The sequence below is a fragment of the Nerophis lumbriciformis genome, linkage group LG02, assembly GCF_033978685.3.
Source record: "Nerophis lumbriciformis linkage group LG02, RoL_Nlum_v2.1, whole genome shotgun sequence".
NCBI classification, from domain to species: domain Eukaryota; kingdom Metazoa; phylum Chordata; class Actinopteri; order Syngnathiformes; family Syngnathidae; genus Nerophis; species Nerophis lumbriciformis.
In genome coordinates, this window is record NC_084549.2 from 669,770 (window position 1) to 691,248 (window position 21,479).

The window sequence follows — 21,479 nt, forward strand, 5'->3', positions numbered from 1 at the left end:
ACAAAGTCCACCTTAGCGTTGCCATACTTGAGTTTGGACCACCGTGATTACAGCAAGCTTTTATCTTGCAGAGAGCCCAAAGTGAGGAGTTGGAGAGCATCAGGAAACACATCAAGTCCGCTACGGACAAGGAGGACGCAAAGCCGCTGGACAAGCCCGAGCAGTAAGGTTCTTATTTAAGAAAACACTTTGCTAGGACTGCAGGATTCATGGACTTGGAGGTTTGAGTTAGTGCCATAACGGAACTATGAGAGGCCAATTAGAATTGTTCTTTCTTGTCTCTGGCTTCAAACATTAAGAAAGACATCTCACTCTGTGCATCTCTCCCAGCACCTAACCTCTGTTATTTACTCTACAATTAATTAGCCCTCTTTTCAGTCCTCCACAATCTGCGTCTGGTTGGGCGTCAGCTCTACACACACACAGGAAACACGCACACACTCGCCAAAGTAACAACAATTGGGAGGAAAATATGATTCCAAAGCCAAATGTGTGTGTGTGGTTATATCCATCCATCCATCCATCTTCTTCCGCTTATCCGAGGTCGGGTCGCGGGGGCAGCAGCTTAAGCAGGGAAACCTAGACTTCCCTCTCCCCAGCCACTTCGTCCAGCTCCTCCCGGGGGATCCCGAGGCGTTCCCAAGCCAGCCGGGAGAGATAGTCTTCCCAGCGTGTCCTGGGTCTTCCCCGTGGCCTCCTACCGGTCGAACATGCCCGAAACACCTTCCTAGGGAGGCGTTCGGGTGGCATCCTGACCAGATGCCTGAACCACCTCATCTGGCTCCTCTCGATGTGGAGGAGCAGCGGCTTTACTTTGAGCTCCCCCCGGATGGCAGAGCTTCTCACCCTATCTCTAAGGGAGAGCCCCGCCACTCGGCAAAGGAAACTCATTTCGGCCGCTTGTACCCGTGATCTTGTCCTTTCGGTCATGACCCAAAGCTCATGACCATAGGTGAGGATGGGAACGTAGATCGACCGGTAAATCGAGAGCTTTGTCTTCCAACTCAGCTCCTTCTTCACCACAATGGATCGATACAGCGTCCGCATTACTGAAGACGCCGCACCGATCCGCCTGTCGATCTCACCATCCACTCTTCCCCCACTCGTGAACAAGACTCCGAGGTACTTGAACTCCTCCACTTGGGGCAAGATCTCCTCCCCAACCCGGAGATGGCACTCCACCCTTTTCCGGGAGAGAACCATGGACTCGGACTTGGAGGTGCTGATTCCCATCCCAGTCGCTTCACACTCGGCTGCGAACCGATCCAGTGAGAGCTGAAGATCTTGGCCGGAGGAAGCCATCAGGACCACATCATCTGCAAAAAGCAGAGACCTAATCCTGCAGCCACCAAACCAGATCCCCTCAACGCCTTGACTGCGCCTAGAAATTCTGTCCATAAAGGTTATGAACAGAATCGGTGACAAAGGGCAGCCTTGGCGGAGTCCAACCCTCACTGGAAATGTGTCCGACTTACAATGCGGACCAAGCTCTGACACTGATCATACAGGGAGCGAACTGCCAGAATAAGACAGTCCGTTACCCCATACTCTCTGAGCACTCCCCACAGGACTTCCCGAGGGACACGGTCGAATGCCTTCTCCAAGTCCACAAAGCACATGTAGACTGGTTGGGCAAACTCCCATGCACCCTCAAGGACCCTGCCCAGAGTATAGAGCTGGTCCACAGTTCCACGACTGTGTGGTTGTATGTCATCTTGAAATGCAATGTGCAATACGAGCCCATCAAGGAGAGAGAACATGTCATGGCAATGAACGACATCCCGCCTCCTTTTGATAAGAGAAAAATAAAGATGGCAATTAAAATAAACGTTTCTTGTCTTTTTTTCCATTAGGTTTCTGTTCCAGTTGTCAGAAATTCCCAACTTCTCAGAGCGAGTCTTCTGCATCCTCTTCCAGAACACTTTCCAGGAGAACATCAGCTCCATCCTGCGCAAACTGCAAATACTGCAAAGAACATGCAAGGTGAGAGACCTTGCATGAATTGATTTACGTGGACTTAAACAAGTGGAAAAACTCATTGGGGTGTTACCATTTAGTGGTCAATTGTACGGAATATGTACTGTACTGTGCAATCTACTAATACAAGTTTCAATCAATCAATCAATCAATACCTGCTTTCACATTTGACATTGCCATCAACCTGACTGTGTGTGTGTGTGTGTGTGTGTGTGTGTGTGTGTGTGTGTGTGTGTGTGTGTGTGTGTGTGTGTGTGTGTGTGTGTGTGTGTGTGTGTGTGTGTGCGTGTGTGTGTGTGTGTGTCAGACTCTTCAGAGTGGCAAGTGTGTATTGCAGGTTCTGGGACTGGTGCTGGCTTTTGGGAACTTCATGAACGGAGGAAATCGCACTCGCGGGCAGGCTGATGGTTTCTCTTTGGACATTCTGCCCAAACTGAAGGACGTTAAGAGCAGCGTAAGTGAAGAGCAGCGTAAGTGAAGAGCAGTGTAAGTGAAGAGCAGTGATAAGAAGAAGAAGAAGAAGTGGTTGATATTCATGAAATCAAAGAAATAAATCATTTCTAAAAAAAAAAGACATAGCGTATCACTGCTAGTCTGCTGCAGAATGAGTCTAACAGGAATGTTAAAATAATATCTAAACCGCCAACATTTATCCATGACAATATGGAGAAGCTGCTGATGGTGTGTTTGACAGATAAGCAGCTTGAAAGCGATACTGTAGAAGTCCGCTCTTTAAGGGAATTTACATCATTCCATACTAGTACTGTAATTCTATTGCATAGTTTTTCATACAATATTTATTTTCTAGACTTGTGTTTCCTTTGAAAGGTAATTTAAGTGTTAGAATGACCTTGTGTTTGAAAGGTCATTTACGCGTTAGAATGACCTTGTGCTTGAAAGGGCATTTACGTGTTAGAATGACCTTGTGTTTGAAAGGGCATTTAAGTGTTAGAATGACCTTGTGTTTGAAAGGTCATTTAAGTGTTAGAATGACCTTGTGTTTGAAAGGGCATTTAAGTGTTAGAATGACCTTGTGTTTGAAAGGTCATTTACGTGTTAGAATGACCTTGTGTTTGAAAGGTCACTTAAGTGTTAGAATGACCTTGTGTTTGAAAGGTCATTTACGCGTTAGAATGACCTTGTGCTTGAAAGGGCATTTACGTGTTAGAATGACCTTGTGTTTGAAAGGGCATTTAAGTGTTAGAATGACCTTGTGTTTGAAAGGTCATTTAAGTGTTAGAATGACCTTGTGTTTGAAAGGGCATTTAAGTGTTAGAATGACCTTGTGTTTGAAAGGGCATTTAAGTGTTAGAATGACCTTGTGTTTGAAAGGTCATTTAAGTGTTAGAATGACCTTGTGCTTGAAAGGTCATTTAAGTGTTAGAATGACCTTGTGTTTGAAAGGTCATTTAAGTGTTAGAATGACCTTGTGTTTGAAAGGTCATTTACGTGTTAGAATGACCTTGTGTTTGAAAGGTCATTTACGCGTTAGAATGACCTTGTGTTTGAAAGGGCATTTACGTGTTAGAATTACCTTGTGTTTGAAAGGTCATGTACGTGTTAGAATGACCTTGTGTTTGAAAGGTCATTTATGTGTTAGAATGACCTTGTGTTTGAAAGGTCATGTACGTGTTAGAATGACCTTGTGTTTGAAAGGTCATGTACGTGTTAGAATGACCTTGTGTTTGAAAGGGCATTTATGTGTTAGAATGACCTTGTGTTTGAAAGGTCATTTACGTGTTAGAATGACCTTGTGTTTGAAAGGTAATTTAAGTGTTAGAATGACCTTGTGTTTGAAAGGTCATGTACGTGTTAGAATGACCTTGTGTTTGAAAGGTCATTTAAGTGTTAGAATGACCTTGTGTTTGAAAGGTCATTTACGCGTTAGAATGACCTTGTGTTTGAAAGGGCATTTACGTGTTAGAATGACCTTGTGTTTGAAAGGGCATTTACGTGTTAGAATTACCTTGTGTTTGAAAGGTCATGTACGTGTTAGAATGACCTTGTGTTTGAAAGGGCATTTACGTGTTAGAATGACCTTGTGTTTGAAAGGTCATTTACGTGTTAGAATGACCTTGTGTTTGAAAGGTCATTTACGTGTTAGAATGACCTTGTGTTTGAAAGGTAATTTAAGTGTTAGAATGACCTTGTGTTTGAAAGGTCATTTAAGTGTTAGAATGACCTTGTGTTTGAAAGGGCATTTACGTGTTAGAATGACCTTGTGTTTGAAAGGGCATTTACGTGTTAGAATGACCTTGTGTTTGAAAGGTCATTTATGTGTTAGAATGACCTTGTGTTTGAAAGGTCATTTAAGTGTTAGAATGACCTTGTGTTTGAAAGGTCATTTAAGTGTTAGAATGACCTTGTGTTTGAAAGGGCATTTACGTGTTAGAATGACCTTGTGTTTGAAAGGGCATTTACGTGTTAGAATGACCTTGTGTTTGAAAGGTCATTTACGTGTTAGAATGACCTTGTGTTTGAAAGGTTATTTAAGTGTTAGAATGACCTTGTGTTTGAAAGGTCATTTAAGTGTTAGAATGACCTTGTGTTTGAAAGGTCATTTAAGTGTTAGAATGACCTTGTGTTTGAAAGGTCATTTACGTGTTAGAATGACCTTGTGTTTGAAAGGTCATTTAAGTGTTAGAATGACCTTGTGTTTGAAAGGGCATTTACGTGTTAGAATGACCTTGTGTTTGAAAGGTCATTTACGTGTTAGAATGACCTTGTGTTTGAAAGGGCATTTACGTGTTAGAATGACCTTGTGTTTGAAAGGTCATTTAAATGTTAGAATGACCTTGTGTTTGAAAGGTCATTTAAGTGTTAGAATGACCTTGTGTTTGAAAGGGCATTTACGTGTTAGAATGACCTTGTGTTTGAAAGGTCATTTATGTGTTAGAATGACCTTGTGTTTGAAAGGTCATGTACGTGTTAGAATGACCTTGTGTTTGAAAGGGCATTTAAGTGTTAGAATGACCTTGTGTTTGAAAGGTCATTTAAGTGTTAGAATGACCTTGTGTTTGAAAGGGCATTTAAATGTTAGAATGACCTTGTGTTTGAAAGGGCATTTACGTGTTAGAATGACCTTGTGTTTGAAAGGGCATTTGCGTGTTAGAATGACCTTGTGTTTAAAAGGTCATTTACGCGTTAGAATGACCTTGTGTTTGAAAGGTCATTTACGTGTTAGAATGACTTTGTGTTTGAAAGGGCATTTAAGTGTTAGAATGACCTTGTGTTTGAAAGGGCATTTACGTGTTAGAATGACCTTGTGTTTGAAAGGTCATTTACGTGTTAGAATGACCTTGTGTTTGAAAGGGCATTTACGTGTTAGAATGACCTTGTGTTTGAAAGGTCATTTACGTGTTAGAATGACCTTGTGTTTGAAAGGGCATTTACGTGTTAGAATGACCTTGTGTTTGAAAGGTCATTTAAGTGTTAGAATGACCTTGTGTTTGCAAGGGCATTTAAGTGTTAGAATGACCTTGTGTTTGAAAGGTCATGTACGTGTTAGAATGACCTTGTGTTTGAAAGGTCATTTAAGTGTTAGAATGACCTTGTGTTTGAAAGGTCATTTAAGTGTTAGAATGACCTTGTGTTTGAAAGCTCATTTACGTGTTAGAATGACCTTGTGTTTGAAAGGTCATTTACGTGTTAGAATGACCTTGTGTTTGAAAGGTAATTTACGTGTTAGAATGACCTTGTGTTTGAAAGGTCATGTACGTGTTAGAATGACCTTGTGTTTAAAAGGGCATTTACGTGTTAGAATGACCTTGTGTTTGAAAGGTCATTTACGTGTTAGAATGACCTTGTGTTTGAAAGGTCATTTAAGTGTTAGAATGACCTTGTGTTTGAAAGGGCATTTACGTGTTAGAATGACCTTGTGTTTGAAAGGTCATTTAAGTGTTAGAATGACCTTGTGTTTGAAAGGTCATTTACGTGTTAGAATGACCTTGTGTTTGAAAGGTCATGTACGTGTTAGAATGACCTTGTGTTTGAAAGGTCATTTAAGTGTTAGAATGACCATGTGTTTGAAAGGTCATTTAAGTGTTTGAATGACCTTGTGTTTGAAAGGTCATTTAAGTGTTAGAATGACCATGTGTTTGAAAGGGCATTTAAGTGTTTGAATGACCTTGTGTTTGAAAGGGCATTTACGTGTTAGAATGACCTTGTGTTGGGGGCCGAGCACCGATCGTTGACTTTAGATACAAGTGTTTTGAGTTAAGAGCTGGATCAGAGAACCAACTAAGCTTGTGTAAAGTAAACAAAGGAGACGGATGCTCATCAGAAACTAGGAATCAGCATCCAGTGTTGGTCCTGATGAGCCTCACAGGGTTTGAGGCGAGCCCATGGTCTTGACTGTTCTGGGTCCCGGTCTGGCCCTGGCCTCACAGGGTTTGAGGCGAGACCATGGTCTTGACTGTTCCGGGTGCCGGTCTGGCCCTGGCCTCACAGGGTTTGAGGCGAGACCATGGTCTTGACTGTTCCAGGCGCCGGTCTGGCCCTGGCACTGCCATATAAGGCAAGGCGGAGCCAGCCTTGCATCCATGAAGAACATTTCCGAATTATGAGAGCCGCCTCTGCGTTTTGTTCCATCGCGGTCCTGAATGACGCCCCCGACCCTGTGGAAGTTGTTGTTCCTATTTCCACGCTAATTGGAACGTCCTGCTCCGTGATGATTGGATTAATAAATAAAGGGATTTATTTATTTCTCTCTCTCTTTCAGGATAACTCCCAGAGTCTTTTGTCCTACATGGTTGCTTACTATCTGAAGCACTTTGATGAGGTATGTTTTCATTTCTGTTTATTTGAATCTTTTTCCCTCAGAAATCCTTCCAGAGCCCTCTTTTCATCTCCCCTCTCGCCAGAGGATACAATGACTTATCCTTTATCAAATTATTTATTTTCCTTCTCGGTATATACGGCGGACTGAAGCCTCCTCTGGCTGGCTGCTAATGTTCTGTCTGTGTTTCACTCTTCATCTCCCGGTCTGGGTTCATTCAAAGCGCTCGCTGGCACGCCATCTAACGAGGCTCCGGCGTAAATAATTAGTTTCTCCAGATGAGACGAACTGGGCCTGAGCGCTGCCTTGCCAAAATCAACCTGCATGACAGGCCTGCAGCGCTCCTAATGGCCTTGGAGCGACCTTGATGGAGGGGATTGTGGCGCTTCTAAACGCTCCTAATGTGTTGGGAAATCAAACATCTTCTGGGGCTTGTTTGGAGAGTTGATACGTACACAAGAACAGGGTTGCAAAGGGGTGGAATGTTTCCGGGAAACTTTCCGGAAATTTACCACGGGAAATTAAGCTCGGGAAGTTTGGAAACATTGACCGTTTTTTGATTATTCAAAGTTGGACACTGTCCATGGGAATGAATGGGAATATATGGGAATTAATGGGAATATATGGGAATGAATGGGAATATATGGGAATTAATGGGAATTAATGGGAATATATGGGAATTATTGGGAATATATGGGAATGAATGGGAATATATGGGAATTAATGGGAATATATGGGAATGCATGGGAATGCAGGGGAATATATGGGAATTAATGTGAATTAATGGGAATATATGGGAATGAATGGGAATACATGGGAATTAATGGAAATATATGGGAATTAATGTGAATGAATGGGAATATATGGGAATGAATGGGAATACATGGGAATGAATGGGAATTAATGGGAATATATGGGAATGAATGGGAATATATGGGAATTAATGGGAATATATGGGAATGAATGGGAATATATGAGAATGAATGGGAATGTATGGGAATATATGGGAATGAATGGGAATATATGGGAATGAATGGGAATATATGGGAATGTATGGGAATTAATGGGAATATATGGGAATTAATGGGAATATAAGGGAATATATGGGAATGCATGGGAATACATGAGAATATATGGGAATTAATGGAAATATATGAGAATTAATGTGAATTAATGGGAATATATGGGAATGAATGGGAATACATGGGAATATATGGGAATTAATGGGAATATATGGGAATGAATGGGAATATATGGGAATTAATGGGAATATATGGGAATTATTGGGAATATATGGGAATGAATGGGAATATATGGGAATGTATGGGAATATATGGGAATTAATGGGAATATATGGGAATGCATGGGAATGCATGGGAATATATGGGAATTAATGTGAATTAATGGGAATATATGGGAATTAATGGAAATATATGGGAATTAATGTGAATGAATGGGAATATATGGGAATGAATGGGAATACATGGGAATATATGGGAATTAATGGGAATATATGGGAATGAATGGGAATATATGGGAATTAATGGGAATATATGGGAATGAATGGGAATATATGAGAATGAATGGGAATGTATGGGAATATATGGGAATGAATGGGAATATATGGGAATGAATGGGAATATATGGGAATGTATGGGAATTAATGGGAATATATGGGAATTAATGGGAATATATGGGAATATATGGGAATGCATGGGAATACATGAGAATATATGGGAATTAATGGAAATATATGGGAATTAATGTGAATTAATGGGAATATATGGGAATGAATGGGAATACATGGGAATATATGGGAATTAATGGGAATATATGGGAATGAATGGGAATATATGGGAATTAATGGGAATATATGGGAATTATTGGGAATATATGGGAATGAATGGGAATATATGGGAATGTATGGGAATTAATGGGAATATATGGGAATTAATGGGAATATATGGGAATGCATGGGAATGCATGGGAATATATGGGAATTAATGCGAATTAATGGGAATATATGGGAATGAATGGGAATACATGGGAATTAATGGAAATATATGGGAATTAATGTGAATGAATGGGAATATATGGGAATGAATGGGAATACATGGGAATATATGGGAATTAATGGGAATATATGGGAATGAATGGGAATATATGGGAATGAATGGGAATATATGGGAATGAATGGGAATATATGAGAATGAATGGGAATATATGGGAATGAATGGGAATATATGGGAATGAATGGGAATATATGGGAATGAATGGGAATATATGGGAATGTATGGGAATTAATGGGAATATATGGGAATTAATGGGAATATATGGGAATGCATGGGAATACATGAGAATATATGGGAATTAATGGAAATATATGGGAATTAATGTGAATTAATGGGAATATATGGGAATGAATGGGAATACATGGGAATATATGGGAATTAATGGGAATATATGGGAATGAATGGGAATATATGGGAATATATGGGAATTATTGGGAATGAATGGGAATATATGGGAATGTATGGGAATTAATGGGAATATATGGAAATTAATGGGAATATATGGGAATGCATGGGAATACATGACAATATATGGGAATTAATGGGAATATATGGGAATGCATGGGAATACATGACAATATATGGGAATTAATGGAAATATATGGGAATTAATGTGAATTAATGGGAATATATGGGAATGAATGGGAATACATGGGAATATATGGGAATGAATGGGAATATATGAGAATGAATGGGAATATATGGGAATATATGGGAATTACTGGGAATATATGGGAATGAATGGGAATATATGGGAATGAATGGGAATATATGGGAATGTATGGGAATTAATGGGAATATATGGGAATTAATGGGAATATATGGGAATATATGGGAATGCATGGGAATACATGAGAATATATGGGAATGAATGGAAATATATGGGAATTAATGTGCATTAATGGGAATATATGGGAATGAATGGGAATATATGGGAATTAATGGGAATATATGGGAATGAATGGGAATATATGAGAATGAATGGGAATATATGGGAATATATGGGAATTAATGGGAATATATGGGAATGAATGGGAATATATGGGAATGAATGGGAATATATGGGAATGTATGGGAATTAATGGGAATATATGGAAATTAATGGGAATATATGGGAATGCATGGGAATACATGACAATATATGGGAATTAATGGAAATATATGGGAATTAATGTGAATTAATGGGAATATATGGGAATGAATGGGAATACATGGGAATATATGGGAATGAATGGGAATATATGAGAATGAATGGGAATATATGGGAATATATGGGAATTACTGGGAATATATGGGAATGAATGGGAATATATGGGAATGAATGAGAATATATGGGAATGTATGGGAATTAATGGGAATATATGGGAATTAATGGGAATATATGGGAATGCATGGGAATACATGAGAATATATGGGAATGAATGGAAATATATGGGAATTAATGTGCATTAATGGGAATATATGGGAATGAATGGGAATACATGGGAATTATTGGGAATATATGGGAATGAATGGGAATACATGGGAATATATTGGAATGAATGGGAATATATGGGAATTAATGGGAATATATGGGAATTAATGGGAATATATGGGAATTAATGGGAATATATGGGAATGAATGGGAATACATGGGAATTAATGGGAATATATGGGAATGAATGGGAATACATGGGAATATATTGGAATGAATGGGAATATATGGGAATTAATGGGAATATATGGGAATTAATGGGAATATATGGGAATTAATGGGAATATGCGATGAGGTGGCGACTTGTCCAGGGTGTACCCTGCCTTCCGCCCGATTGTAGCTGAGATAGGCTCCAGCGCCCCCCGCGACCCCAAAAGGGAATAAGCGGTAGGAAATGGATGGATGGATGATGGGAATATATAGGAATGCATGGGAATGCATGGAAATATATGGGAATTAATGGGAATTCATGGGAATATATGGGAATGAAAGGGAATACATGGGAATATATGGGAATTAATGGGAATATATGGGAATTAATGGGAATGAATGGGAATACATGGGAATTAATGGGAATATATGGGAATGAATGGGAATATATGAGAATGAATGGGAATATATGGGAATATATGGGAATTAATGGGAATATATGGGAATGAAAGGGAATTAATGGGAATATATGGGAATTAATGGGAATGTATGGGAATGCATGGGAATGCATGAGAATATATGGGAATATATGGGAATTAATGTGAATTAATGGGAATATATGGGAATGAATGGGAATACATGGGAATATATGGGAATTAATGGGAATATATGGGAATGAATGGGAATATATGTGAATGAATGGGAATATATGGGAATTATTGGGAATATATGGGAATGAATGGGAATACATGGGAATATATTGGAATGAATGGGAATATATGGGAATTATTGGGAATATATGGGAATGAATGGGAATTAATGGGAATATATGGGAATTAATGGGAATATATGGGAATTAATGTGAATTAATGGGAATATATGGGAATGAATAGGAATACATGGGAATATATGGGAATTAATGAGAATATATGGGAATGAATGGGAATATATGGGAATTAATGGGAATGAATAGGAATATATGGGAATGTATGGGAATTAATGGGAATATATGGGAATTAATGGAAATATATGGGAATGCATGGGAATGCATGAGAATTAATGGGAATTAATGGGAATATATGGGAATTAATGTGAATTAATGGGAATATATGGGAATGAATGGGAATACATGGGAATATATGGGAATTAATGGGAATATATGGGAATGAATGGGAATATATGGGAATGTATGGGAATTAATGGGAATATATGGGAATTAATGGGAATATATGGGAATGCATGGGAATGCATGAGAATATATGGGAATTATTGGGAATATATGGGAATTAATGTGAATATATGGGAATTAATGGGAATATATGAGAATGAATGGGAATATATGGGAATTATTGGGAATATATGGGAATGAATGGGAATTAATGGGAATATATGGGAATTAATGGGAATATATGGGAATGCATGGGAATATATGGGAATTAATGTGAATTAATGGGAATATATGGGAATGAATGGGAATACATGGGAATATAGGAATTAATGGGAATATATGGGGATGAATGGGAATATATGAGAATGAATGGGAATATATGGGAATATATGGGAATTAATGGGAATATATGGGAATTAATGGGAATATATGGGAATGAATGGGACTATATGGGAATAATGGGAATACATGGGAATGAATGGGAATATATGGGAGTTAATGGGAATAATGGGAATATATGGGAATGAATGGTAATATATGGGAATATATGGGAATGAATGGGAATATATGAGAATGAATGAGAATATATGGGAATATATGGGAATGAATGGGAATATATGAGAATGAATGGGAATATATGGGAATGAATGGGAATATATGGGAATGCATGAGAATATATGGGAATTAATGGGAATATATTGGAATTAATGTGAATTAATGGGAATATATGGGAATGAATGGGAATATATGAGAATGAATGGGAATATATGGGAATTAATGGGAATATATGGGAATGAATGGGAATATATGAGAATGAATGGGAATATATGGGAATATACGGGAATTAATGGGAATATATGGGAATGAATGGGAATATATGAGAATGAATGGGAATATATGGGAATATATGGGAATGCATGGGAATATATGGGAATGAATGGGAATTAATGGGAATATATGGGAATTAATGGGAATATATGGGAATTAATGGGAATATATGGGAATGAATGGGAATATATGGGAATGCATGGGAATGCATGAGAATATATGGGAATTAATGGGAATATATTGGAATTAATGTGAATTAATGGGAATATATGGGAATGAATGGGAATATATGAGAATGAATGGGAATATATGGGAATATATGGGAATGAATGGGAATATATGGGAATGAATGGGAATATATGAGAATGAATGGGAATATATGGGAATATATGGGAATGAATGGGAATATATGGGAATTAATGGGAATATATGGGAATGCATGGGAATGCATGAGAATATATGGGAATGAATGGGAATATATTGGAATTAATGTGAATTAATGGGAATATATGGGAATGAATGGGAATATATGGGAATTAATGGGAATGAATGGGAATATATGGGAATTATTGGGAATATATGGGAATGAATGGGAATTAATGGGAACATATGGGAATTAATGGGAATATATGGGAATGCATGGGAATATATGGGAATTAATGTGAATTAATGGGAATATATATTGGAATGAATGGGAATACATGGGAATATATGGGAATTAATGGGAATATATGGGAATGAATGGGAATTAATGGGAATGAATGGGAATATATGGGAATTAATGGGAATATATGGGAATTAATGGGAATTAATGGGAATATATATTGGAATGAATGGGAATACATGGGAATATATGGGAATTAATGGGAATATATGGGAATGAATGGGAATTAATGGGAATGAATGGGAATATATGGGAATGTATGGGAATGAATGGCAATATACGGGAATTAATGGGAATATATGGGAATGCATGGGAATGCATGGGAATGCATGAGAATATATGGGAATTAATGGGAATATATGGGAATTAATGTGAATGAATGGGAATATATGGGAATGAATGGGAATACATGGGAATGCATGAGAATATATGGGAATTAATGGGAGTATATGGGAATTAATGGGAATGAATGGGAATACATGGGAATATATGGGAATGAATGGGGAATTCCAATCATGATATATTATTGGGCACTTGTCTATATGCTGCTGCATCTTTGTGGCATTGTTGACATAGCTCTTTGTTCAGTATTTGCAATTGTAACCCTCCTTTCTGCCTACATTGGTTGGGGTGAAATGTCTCCACACATCAGATGGTGTACGTGGCATTATTCTCTTTGTATTTATTTATTCTTGTAAAAGACTAATGCAATGCCACACACAGATATAAATAGTCAGTAAACAATTGGAGTAGTCCTTAAAAATATTAGACTGATGGACAAATGACTAGAAATAGGCTAGATGAATAAATGAACACTCAAACTATAAGCTACATTCTTGTATGACAACAGAATGGCTAGCAGGACAGAAGGCAGAGGAAACTACACCTTTTCATTTACTATTTGCTACTTCAACTTTACACATCACAAACAAGGTCAATTCGTTGTTAGCATAAATGAATGGGATTTAACATAGAGAAAATTAGCATCACGGCTAATGGAGAAATATGTTGGGTTCATTATGAGACTGTGGTGGTACATAAACCTAGCTAGCTAGAGATATTAGCCCCAAAATCACGGAACAAGTACAGGAACAGCTAGCTAGCTGCTGGAGTAGTCTACAGTCATACAGTAACAAGCTATTACACTTAAATACCATACATCAAATATATTTACCCCATCAACACTTACCTGACTGGATGAAGTCCTTGGGCTCAAATACTAGTGTGGCCCTCAATAGCCCTGCTGTAGTGTGTAGCATGCTGGCAATTATCTGGGCATGTGATGGAGGAATGCACAGTGCAGGGTTGAAATTCTACTGAATTTGCATGAAATCAGGTTGTTTTAGCTAATAATCATGCTGCAAGATCTAGCATGTTGCATTCAATGTTCATTCCCTTTTATTCCATGGAAAGTTTCCAACTTTGATTATTCCCGGAATGTTGCAAGCCTACACGAGAGTCACTTAAGACGTGGTGTCCGTCATGTAAACAGTCACTTAAGACGTGGTGTCCGTCATGTAAACAGTCACTTAAGACGTGGTGTCCGTCATGTAAACAGTCACTAAAGACGTGGTGTCCGTCATGTAAACAGTCACTTAAGACGTGGTGTCCGTCATGTAAACAGTCACTTAAGACGTGGTGTCCGTCATGTAAACAGTCACTTAAGACGTGGTGTCCGTCATGTAAACAGTCACTTAAGACGTGGTGTCCGTCATGTAAACAGTCACTTAAGACGTGGTGTCCGTCATGTAAACAGTCACTTAAGACGTGGTGTCCGTCATGTAAACAGTCACTTGAGACGTGGTGTCCGTCATGTAAACAGTCACTTAAGACGTGGTGTCCGTCATGTAAACAGTCACTTAAGACGTGGTGTCCGTCATGTAAACAGTCACTTAAGACGTGGTGTCCGTCATGTAAACAGTCACTTGAGACGTGGTGTCCGTCATGTAAACAGTCACTTAAGACGTGGTGTCCGTCATGTAAACAGTCACTTAAGACGTGGTGTCCGTCATGTAAACAGTCACTTAAGACGTGGTGTCCGTCATGTAAACAGTCACTTAAGACGTGGTGTCCGTCATGTAAACAGTCACTTAAGACGTGGTGTCCGTCATGTAAACAGTCACTTAAGACGTGGTGTCCGTCATGTAAACAGTCACTTAAGACGTGGTGTCCGTCATGTAAACAGTCACTTAAGACGTGGTGTCCGTCATGTAAACAGTCACTTAAGACGTGGTGTCCGTCATGTAAACAGTCACTTAAGACGTGGTGTCCGTCATGTAAACAGTCACTTGAGACGTGGTGTCCGTCATGTAAACAGTCACTTAAGACGTGGTGTCCGTCATGTAAACAGTCACTTAAGACGTGGTGTCCGTCATGTAAACAGTCACTTAAGACGTGGTGTCCGTCATGTAAACAGGAGAGTTGTGTTTGCAGAATGCTGGAAGAGAGACCAGCGCCTACCCTCTACCTGAGCCGCATGACCTCTTCCAGGCCTCCCACATGAAGTTTGAGGACTTCCAAAAAGACCTGCGCCGGCTGAGGAAAGACCTGACCGGTACGGTGAGCCGAGTCCACTCCACTTCACCTGGCCTCAGGTGCTGTTTGTTCATGCGAGGAGACAGGTGGAGCCATGAATAATGCACCAGGACTTCAACATTCATCCTCGCGCGGAAACGGAAACTCATTTTCTCCGAGCGGCGCTGGGGTGAGGTGAGGAGGTGTGCCAGATAACATCTGCTTGTTGTCCAGACGGCAAGCAGAACCAGATGTGAGCAGACCCCCGAACCTCGCTGGGATTCAGTGTACGGACTCCAGGTGGTCATTCTCATGATGAATTAGAAGAATATCACAGTTTTCTTCATCTTCAAGGCAGAAAACTCACGTGTTTACCAAACTAGAGGACACCTTCTCAATACTTTTTAACTCCAAACTCTTCTTGCTACGGTTGGGAATGTCAGGGTACGTCACGAGAATGATAATAACTTGGAAAGTGTAGTAAGCCAAGCTACAAGTTACTCTCCATTAAATGTAGCTAATCTACAAGTTACTCTTTATTAAATGTAGCTAAGCTACAAGTTACTCTCCATTAAATATAGCTAAGCTACAAGTGACTCTCCATTAAATGTAGCTAATCTACAGGTTACTCTCCATTAAATGTAGCTAAGCTACAAGTTACTCTCCATTAAACGTAGCTAAGCTACAAGTTACTCTCCATTAAATGTAACTAAGCTACAAGTTACTCTCCATTAAATGTAGCTAAGCTACAAGTTACTCTCCATTAAATGTAACTAAGCTACAAGTTACTCTCCATTTAATATAGCTAAGATACAAGTTACTCTCCATTAAATGTAGCTAAGCTACAAGTTACTGTCCATTAAATGTAACTAAGCTACAAGTTACTCTCCATTAAATGTAGCTAAGCTACACGTTACTCTCCATTAAATGTAGCTAAGCTACAAGTGACTCTCCATTAAATGTAGCTAATCTACAAGTTACTCTCCATTAAATGTAGCTAAGCTACAAGTTACTCTCCATTAAATCTAGCTAAGCTACAAGTTACTCTCCATTAAATGTAGCTAAGCTACAAGTTACTCTCCGTTAAATGTAGCTAAGCTACAAGTAACTCTCCATTAAATGTAACTAAGCTACAAGTTACTCTCCATTAAATGTAGCTAAGGTACAAGTTACTCTCCATTAAATCTAGCTAAGCTACATGTTACTCTCCATTAAATGTAGCTAAGCTACAACTTACTCTCCATTAAATGTAGCTAAGCTACAAGTTACTCTCCATTAAATGTAACTATGCTACAAGTTACTCTCCATTAAATGTAGCTAAGCTACAAGTTACTCTCCATTAAATGTAGCTAAGCTGCACGTTACTCTCCATTAAATGTAGCTAAGCTACAAGTGACTCTCCATTAAATGTAGCTAAGCTACAAGTTACTCTCCATTAAATCTAGCTAAGCTACAAGTTACTCTCCATTAAATGTAGCTAAGCTACAAGTTACTCTCCGTTAAATGTAGCTAAGCTACAAGTAACTCTCCATTAAATGTAACTAAGCTACAAGTTACTCTCCATTAAATGTAACTAAGGTACAAGTTACTCTCCATTAAATGTAACTAAGCTACATGTTACTCTCCATTAAATGTAGCTAAGCTACAAGTTACTCTCCATTAAATGTAGCTAAGCTACAAGTTACTCTCCATTAAATGTAGCTAAGCTACACGTTACTCTCCATTAAATGTAGCTAAGCTACAAGTGACTCTCCATTAAATGTAGCTAAGCTACAAGTTACTCTCCATTAAATGTAGCTAAGCTACAAGTTACTCTCCATTAAACATAGCTAAGCTACAAGTTACTCTCCATTTAAATGTAACTAAGCTACAAGTTACTCTCCATTAAATGTAGCTAATCTACAAATTACCCTCCATTAAATGTAGCTAAGCTACAAGTTACTCTCCGTTAAATGTAACTAAGCTACAAGTTACTCTCCATTTAATGTAGCTAAGCTACAAGTTACTCTCCATTAAATGTAACTAATCTACAAGTTACTCTCCATTAAATGTAGCTAAGCTACAAGTTATTCTCCATTAAATGTAGCTAAGCTACAAGTTACTCTCCATTAAACATAGCTAAGCTACAAGTTACTCTCCATTAAATGTAACTAAGCTACAAGTTACTCTCCATTAAATGTAGCTAAGCTACAAGTTACTCTCCATTAAATGTAGCTAAGCTACAAGTTACTCTCCATTAAATGTAACTAAGCTACAAGTTACTCTCCATTAAATGTAGCTAAGCTACAAGTTACTCTCCATTAAATGTAGCTAAGCTACAAGTTATTCTCCATTAAATGTAGCTGAGCTACAAGTTACTCTCCATTGAATGTAGCTAAGCTACAAGTTACTCTCCATTAAATGTAACTAAGCTACAAGTTACTCTCCGTTAAATGTAGCTAAGCTACAAGTTACTCTCCATTAAATGTAGCTAAGCTACAAGTTACTCTCCATTAAACGTAGCTAAGCTACAAGTTACTCTCCATTAAATGTAGCTAATCTACAAATTACTCTCCATTAAATGTAGCTAAGCTACAAGTTACTCTCCATTAAATGTAGCTAAGCTACAAGTTACTCTCCGTTAAATGTAGCTAAGCTACAATTTACTCTCCATTAAATGTAGCTAATCTACAAGTTACTCTCCATTAAATGTAGCTAAGCTACAAGTGACTCTCCATTAAATGTAGCTAAGCTACAACTTACTCTCCATTAAATGTAGCTAAGCTACAAGTTACTCTCCATTAAATGTAACTGTGCTACAAGTTACTCTCCATTAAATGTAGCTAAGCTACAAGTTACTCTCCATTAAATGTAGCTAAGCTACACGTTACTCTCCATTAAATGTAGCTAAGCTACAAGTGACTCTCCATTAAATGTAGCTAATCTACAAGTTACTCTCCATTTAATGTAGCTAAGCTACAAGTTACTCTCCATTAAATGTAACTAATCTACAAGTTACTCTCCATTAAATGTAGCTAAGCTACAAGTTATTCTCCATTAAATGTAGCTAAGCTACAAGTTACTCTCCATTAAACATAGCTAAGCTACAAGTTACTCTCCATTAAATGTAACTAAGCTACAAGTTACTCTCCATTAAATGTAGCTAAGCTACAAGTTACTCTCCATTAAATGTAGCTAAGCTACAAGTTACTCTCCATTAAATGTAACTAAGCTACAAGTTACTCTCCATTAAATGTAGCTAAGCTACAAGTTACTCTCCATTAAATGTAGCTAAGCTACAAGTTATTCTCCATTAAATGTAGCTGAGCTACAAGTTACTCTCCATTGAATGTAGCTAAGCTACAAGTTACTCTCCATTAAATGTAACTAAGCTACAAGTTACTCTCCGTTAAATGTAGCTAAGCTACAAGTTACTCTCCATTAAATGTAGCTAAGCTACAAGTGACTCTCCATTAAATCTAGCTAAGCTACAAGTTACTCTCCATTAAATGTAGCTAAGCTACAAGTTACTCTCCGTTAAATGTAGCTAAGCTACAAGTAACTCTCCATTAAATGTAACTAAGCTACAAGTTACTCTCCATTAAATGTAACTAAGGTACAAGTTACTCTCCATTAAATGTAACTAAGCTACATGTTACTCTCCATTAAATGTAGCTAAGCTACAAGTTACTCTCCATTAAATGTAGCTAAGCTACAAGTTACTCTCCATTAAATGTAGCTAAGCTACAAGTTACTCTCCATTAAATGTAGCTAAGCGACAGAGAATTGTAGCAAGCTACTTTTGCCGTCAAAGCTACATTTAACAGTATTTCTAACTATGGGCTGACATGTATAATACCAATGTTTATGTAAGTGTACCAATATTACTACTAACTATCTCTAGGGGAGACCGAATGCAATGGATGTCGAGTGGGTCTGACATAATATTGTGAGAGTCCAGTCCATAGTGGATCCAACATAATAGTGTGAGAGTCCAGTCCATAGTGGATCTAACATAATAGTGAGAGTCCAGTCCATAGTGGATCTAACATAATAGTGAGAGTCCAGTCCATAGTGGATCTAACATAATAGTGTGAGAGTCCAGTCCATAGTGGATCTAACATAATAGTGAGAGTCCAGTCCCTAGTGGATCTAACATAATAGTAAGAGTCCAGTCCATAGTGGATCTAACATAATAGTGTGAGAGTCCAGTCCATAGTGGATCTAACATAATAGTGTGAGAGTCCAGTCCATAGTGGATCTAACATAATAGTGAGAGTCCAGTCCATAGTGGATCTAACATAATAGTGTGAGAGTCCAGTCCATAGTGGATCTAACATAATAGTGAGAGTCCAGTCCATAGTGGATCTAACATAATAGTGTGAGAGTCCAGTCCATAGTGGATCTAACATAATAGTGAGAGTCCAGTCCCTAGTGGATCTAACATAATAGTAAGAGTCCAGTCCATAGTGGATCTAACATAATAGTGTGAGAGTCCAGTCCATAGTGGATCTAACATAATAGTGTGAGAGTCCAGTCCATAGTGGATCTAACATAATAGTAAGAGTCCAGTCCATAGTGGATCTAACATAATAGTGTGAGAGTCCAGTCCATAGTGGATCTAACATAATAGTAAGAGTCCAGTCCATAGTGGATCTAATATTATAGTGAGAGTCCAGTCCATAGTGGATCCAACATAATAGTGAGAGTCCAGTCCATAGTGGATCTAACATAATAGTGAGAGTCCAGTCCATAGTGGATCTAACATAACAGTAAGAGTCCAGTCCATAGTGGGGCCAGCAGAAAACCATCCCGAGCGGAGACGGGTCAGCAGTGCAGAGATGTTCACAGCCGATGCACAGGCGAGCGGTCCACCCCGGGTCCCGACTCTGGACAGCCAGCACTTCATCCATGGCCACCGGACCTGTGCCCCCCCCCCCCCCCCCCCCCTCCACAAGGGAGAGGGGAGTAGAGGAGAAAGGAAAAGAAACGGCAGATCAACTGGTCTAAAAAGGGAGGTCTATTTAAAAGCTAGAGTATACAAATGAGTTTTAAGATGGGACTTAAATGCTTCTACTGAGGTAGCATCTCTAACTGTTACTGCTAGAACATTCCATAGTACTGGAGCCCCAATAGAAAACGCTCTATAGCCCGCAGACTTTTTTTGGGCTCTGGGAATCACTAATAAGCCGGAGTTCTTTGAAGGCAGATTTCTTGCCGGGACATATGGTACAATGCAATCGGCAAGATAGGACGGAGCTAGACCGTGTAGTATTTTATACGTAAGTAATAAAACCTTAAAGTCACATCTTAAGTGCACAGGAAGCCAGTGCAGGTGAGCCAGTACAGGTATATGTATATATATATATATATATATATATATATATATATATATATATATATATATATATATAAAGGTATATACAGTATAGGTATATATATAGGTATATATGTATATAAAGGTATGTACAGCATAGGCGTAATATGATCAAACTCTCTTGTTCTTGTCCAAAGTCTAGCAGCCGCATTTTGTACCAACTGTAATCTTTTAAACTTTCCGGAAACTTACCACGGGAAGTTAAGCTCGGGAAGTTTGGAAATTTTGACCATTTTTTGCTGAATCAAAATTGGACAGCGTCCATCTTATTGTGTAGAATAAGATGAGAAGCTTGTAAAAGACTAATGCAATGCCACACACAGATATAAATAGTCAGTAAACAATTGGAGTAGTCTTTAAAAATATTAGACTGATGGACAAATGACTAGAAATAGGCTAGATGAATAAAGTAACAGTCAATCAGCATGCTAAATCAAACTATAAGCTACATTCTTGTATGACAACAGAATGGCTAGCAGAACAGAAGGCAGAGGAAACT

General features: G+C 38.6%; 1 protein-coding gene across 1 annotated transcript in view; it reads left to right on the forward strand.

The window, feature by feature from the left end:
• fmn2a (formin 2a) overlaps positions 1-21,479 on the forward strand; it is a 157,503-nt gene that overhangs the window by 77,369 nt on the left and 58,655 nt on the right. Inside the window, exons 8-12 of the mRNA XM_061925252.1 lie at positions 72-163; positions 1,854-1,983; positions 2,285-2,431; positions 6,698-6,757; positions 15,544-15,664. Of these exons, the coding sequence (XP_061781236.1) occupies positions 72-163; positions 1,854-1,983; positions 2,285-2,431; positions 6,698-6,757; positions 15,544-15,664 (550 nt within the window). The remainder of the gene's footprint in view (positions 1-71; positions 164-1,853; positions 1,984-2,284; positions 2,432-6,697; positions 6,758-15,543; positions 15,665-21,479) is intronic.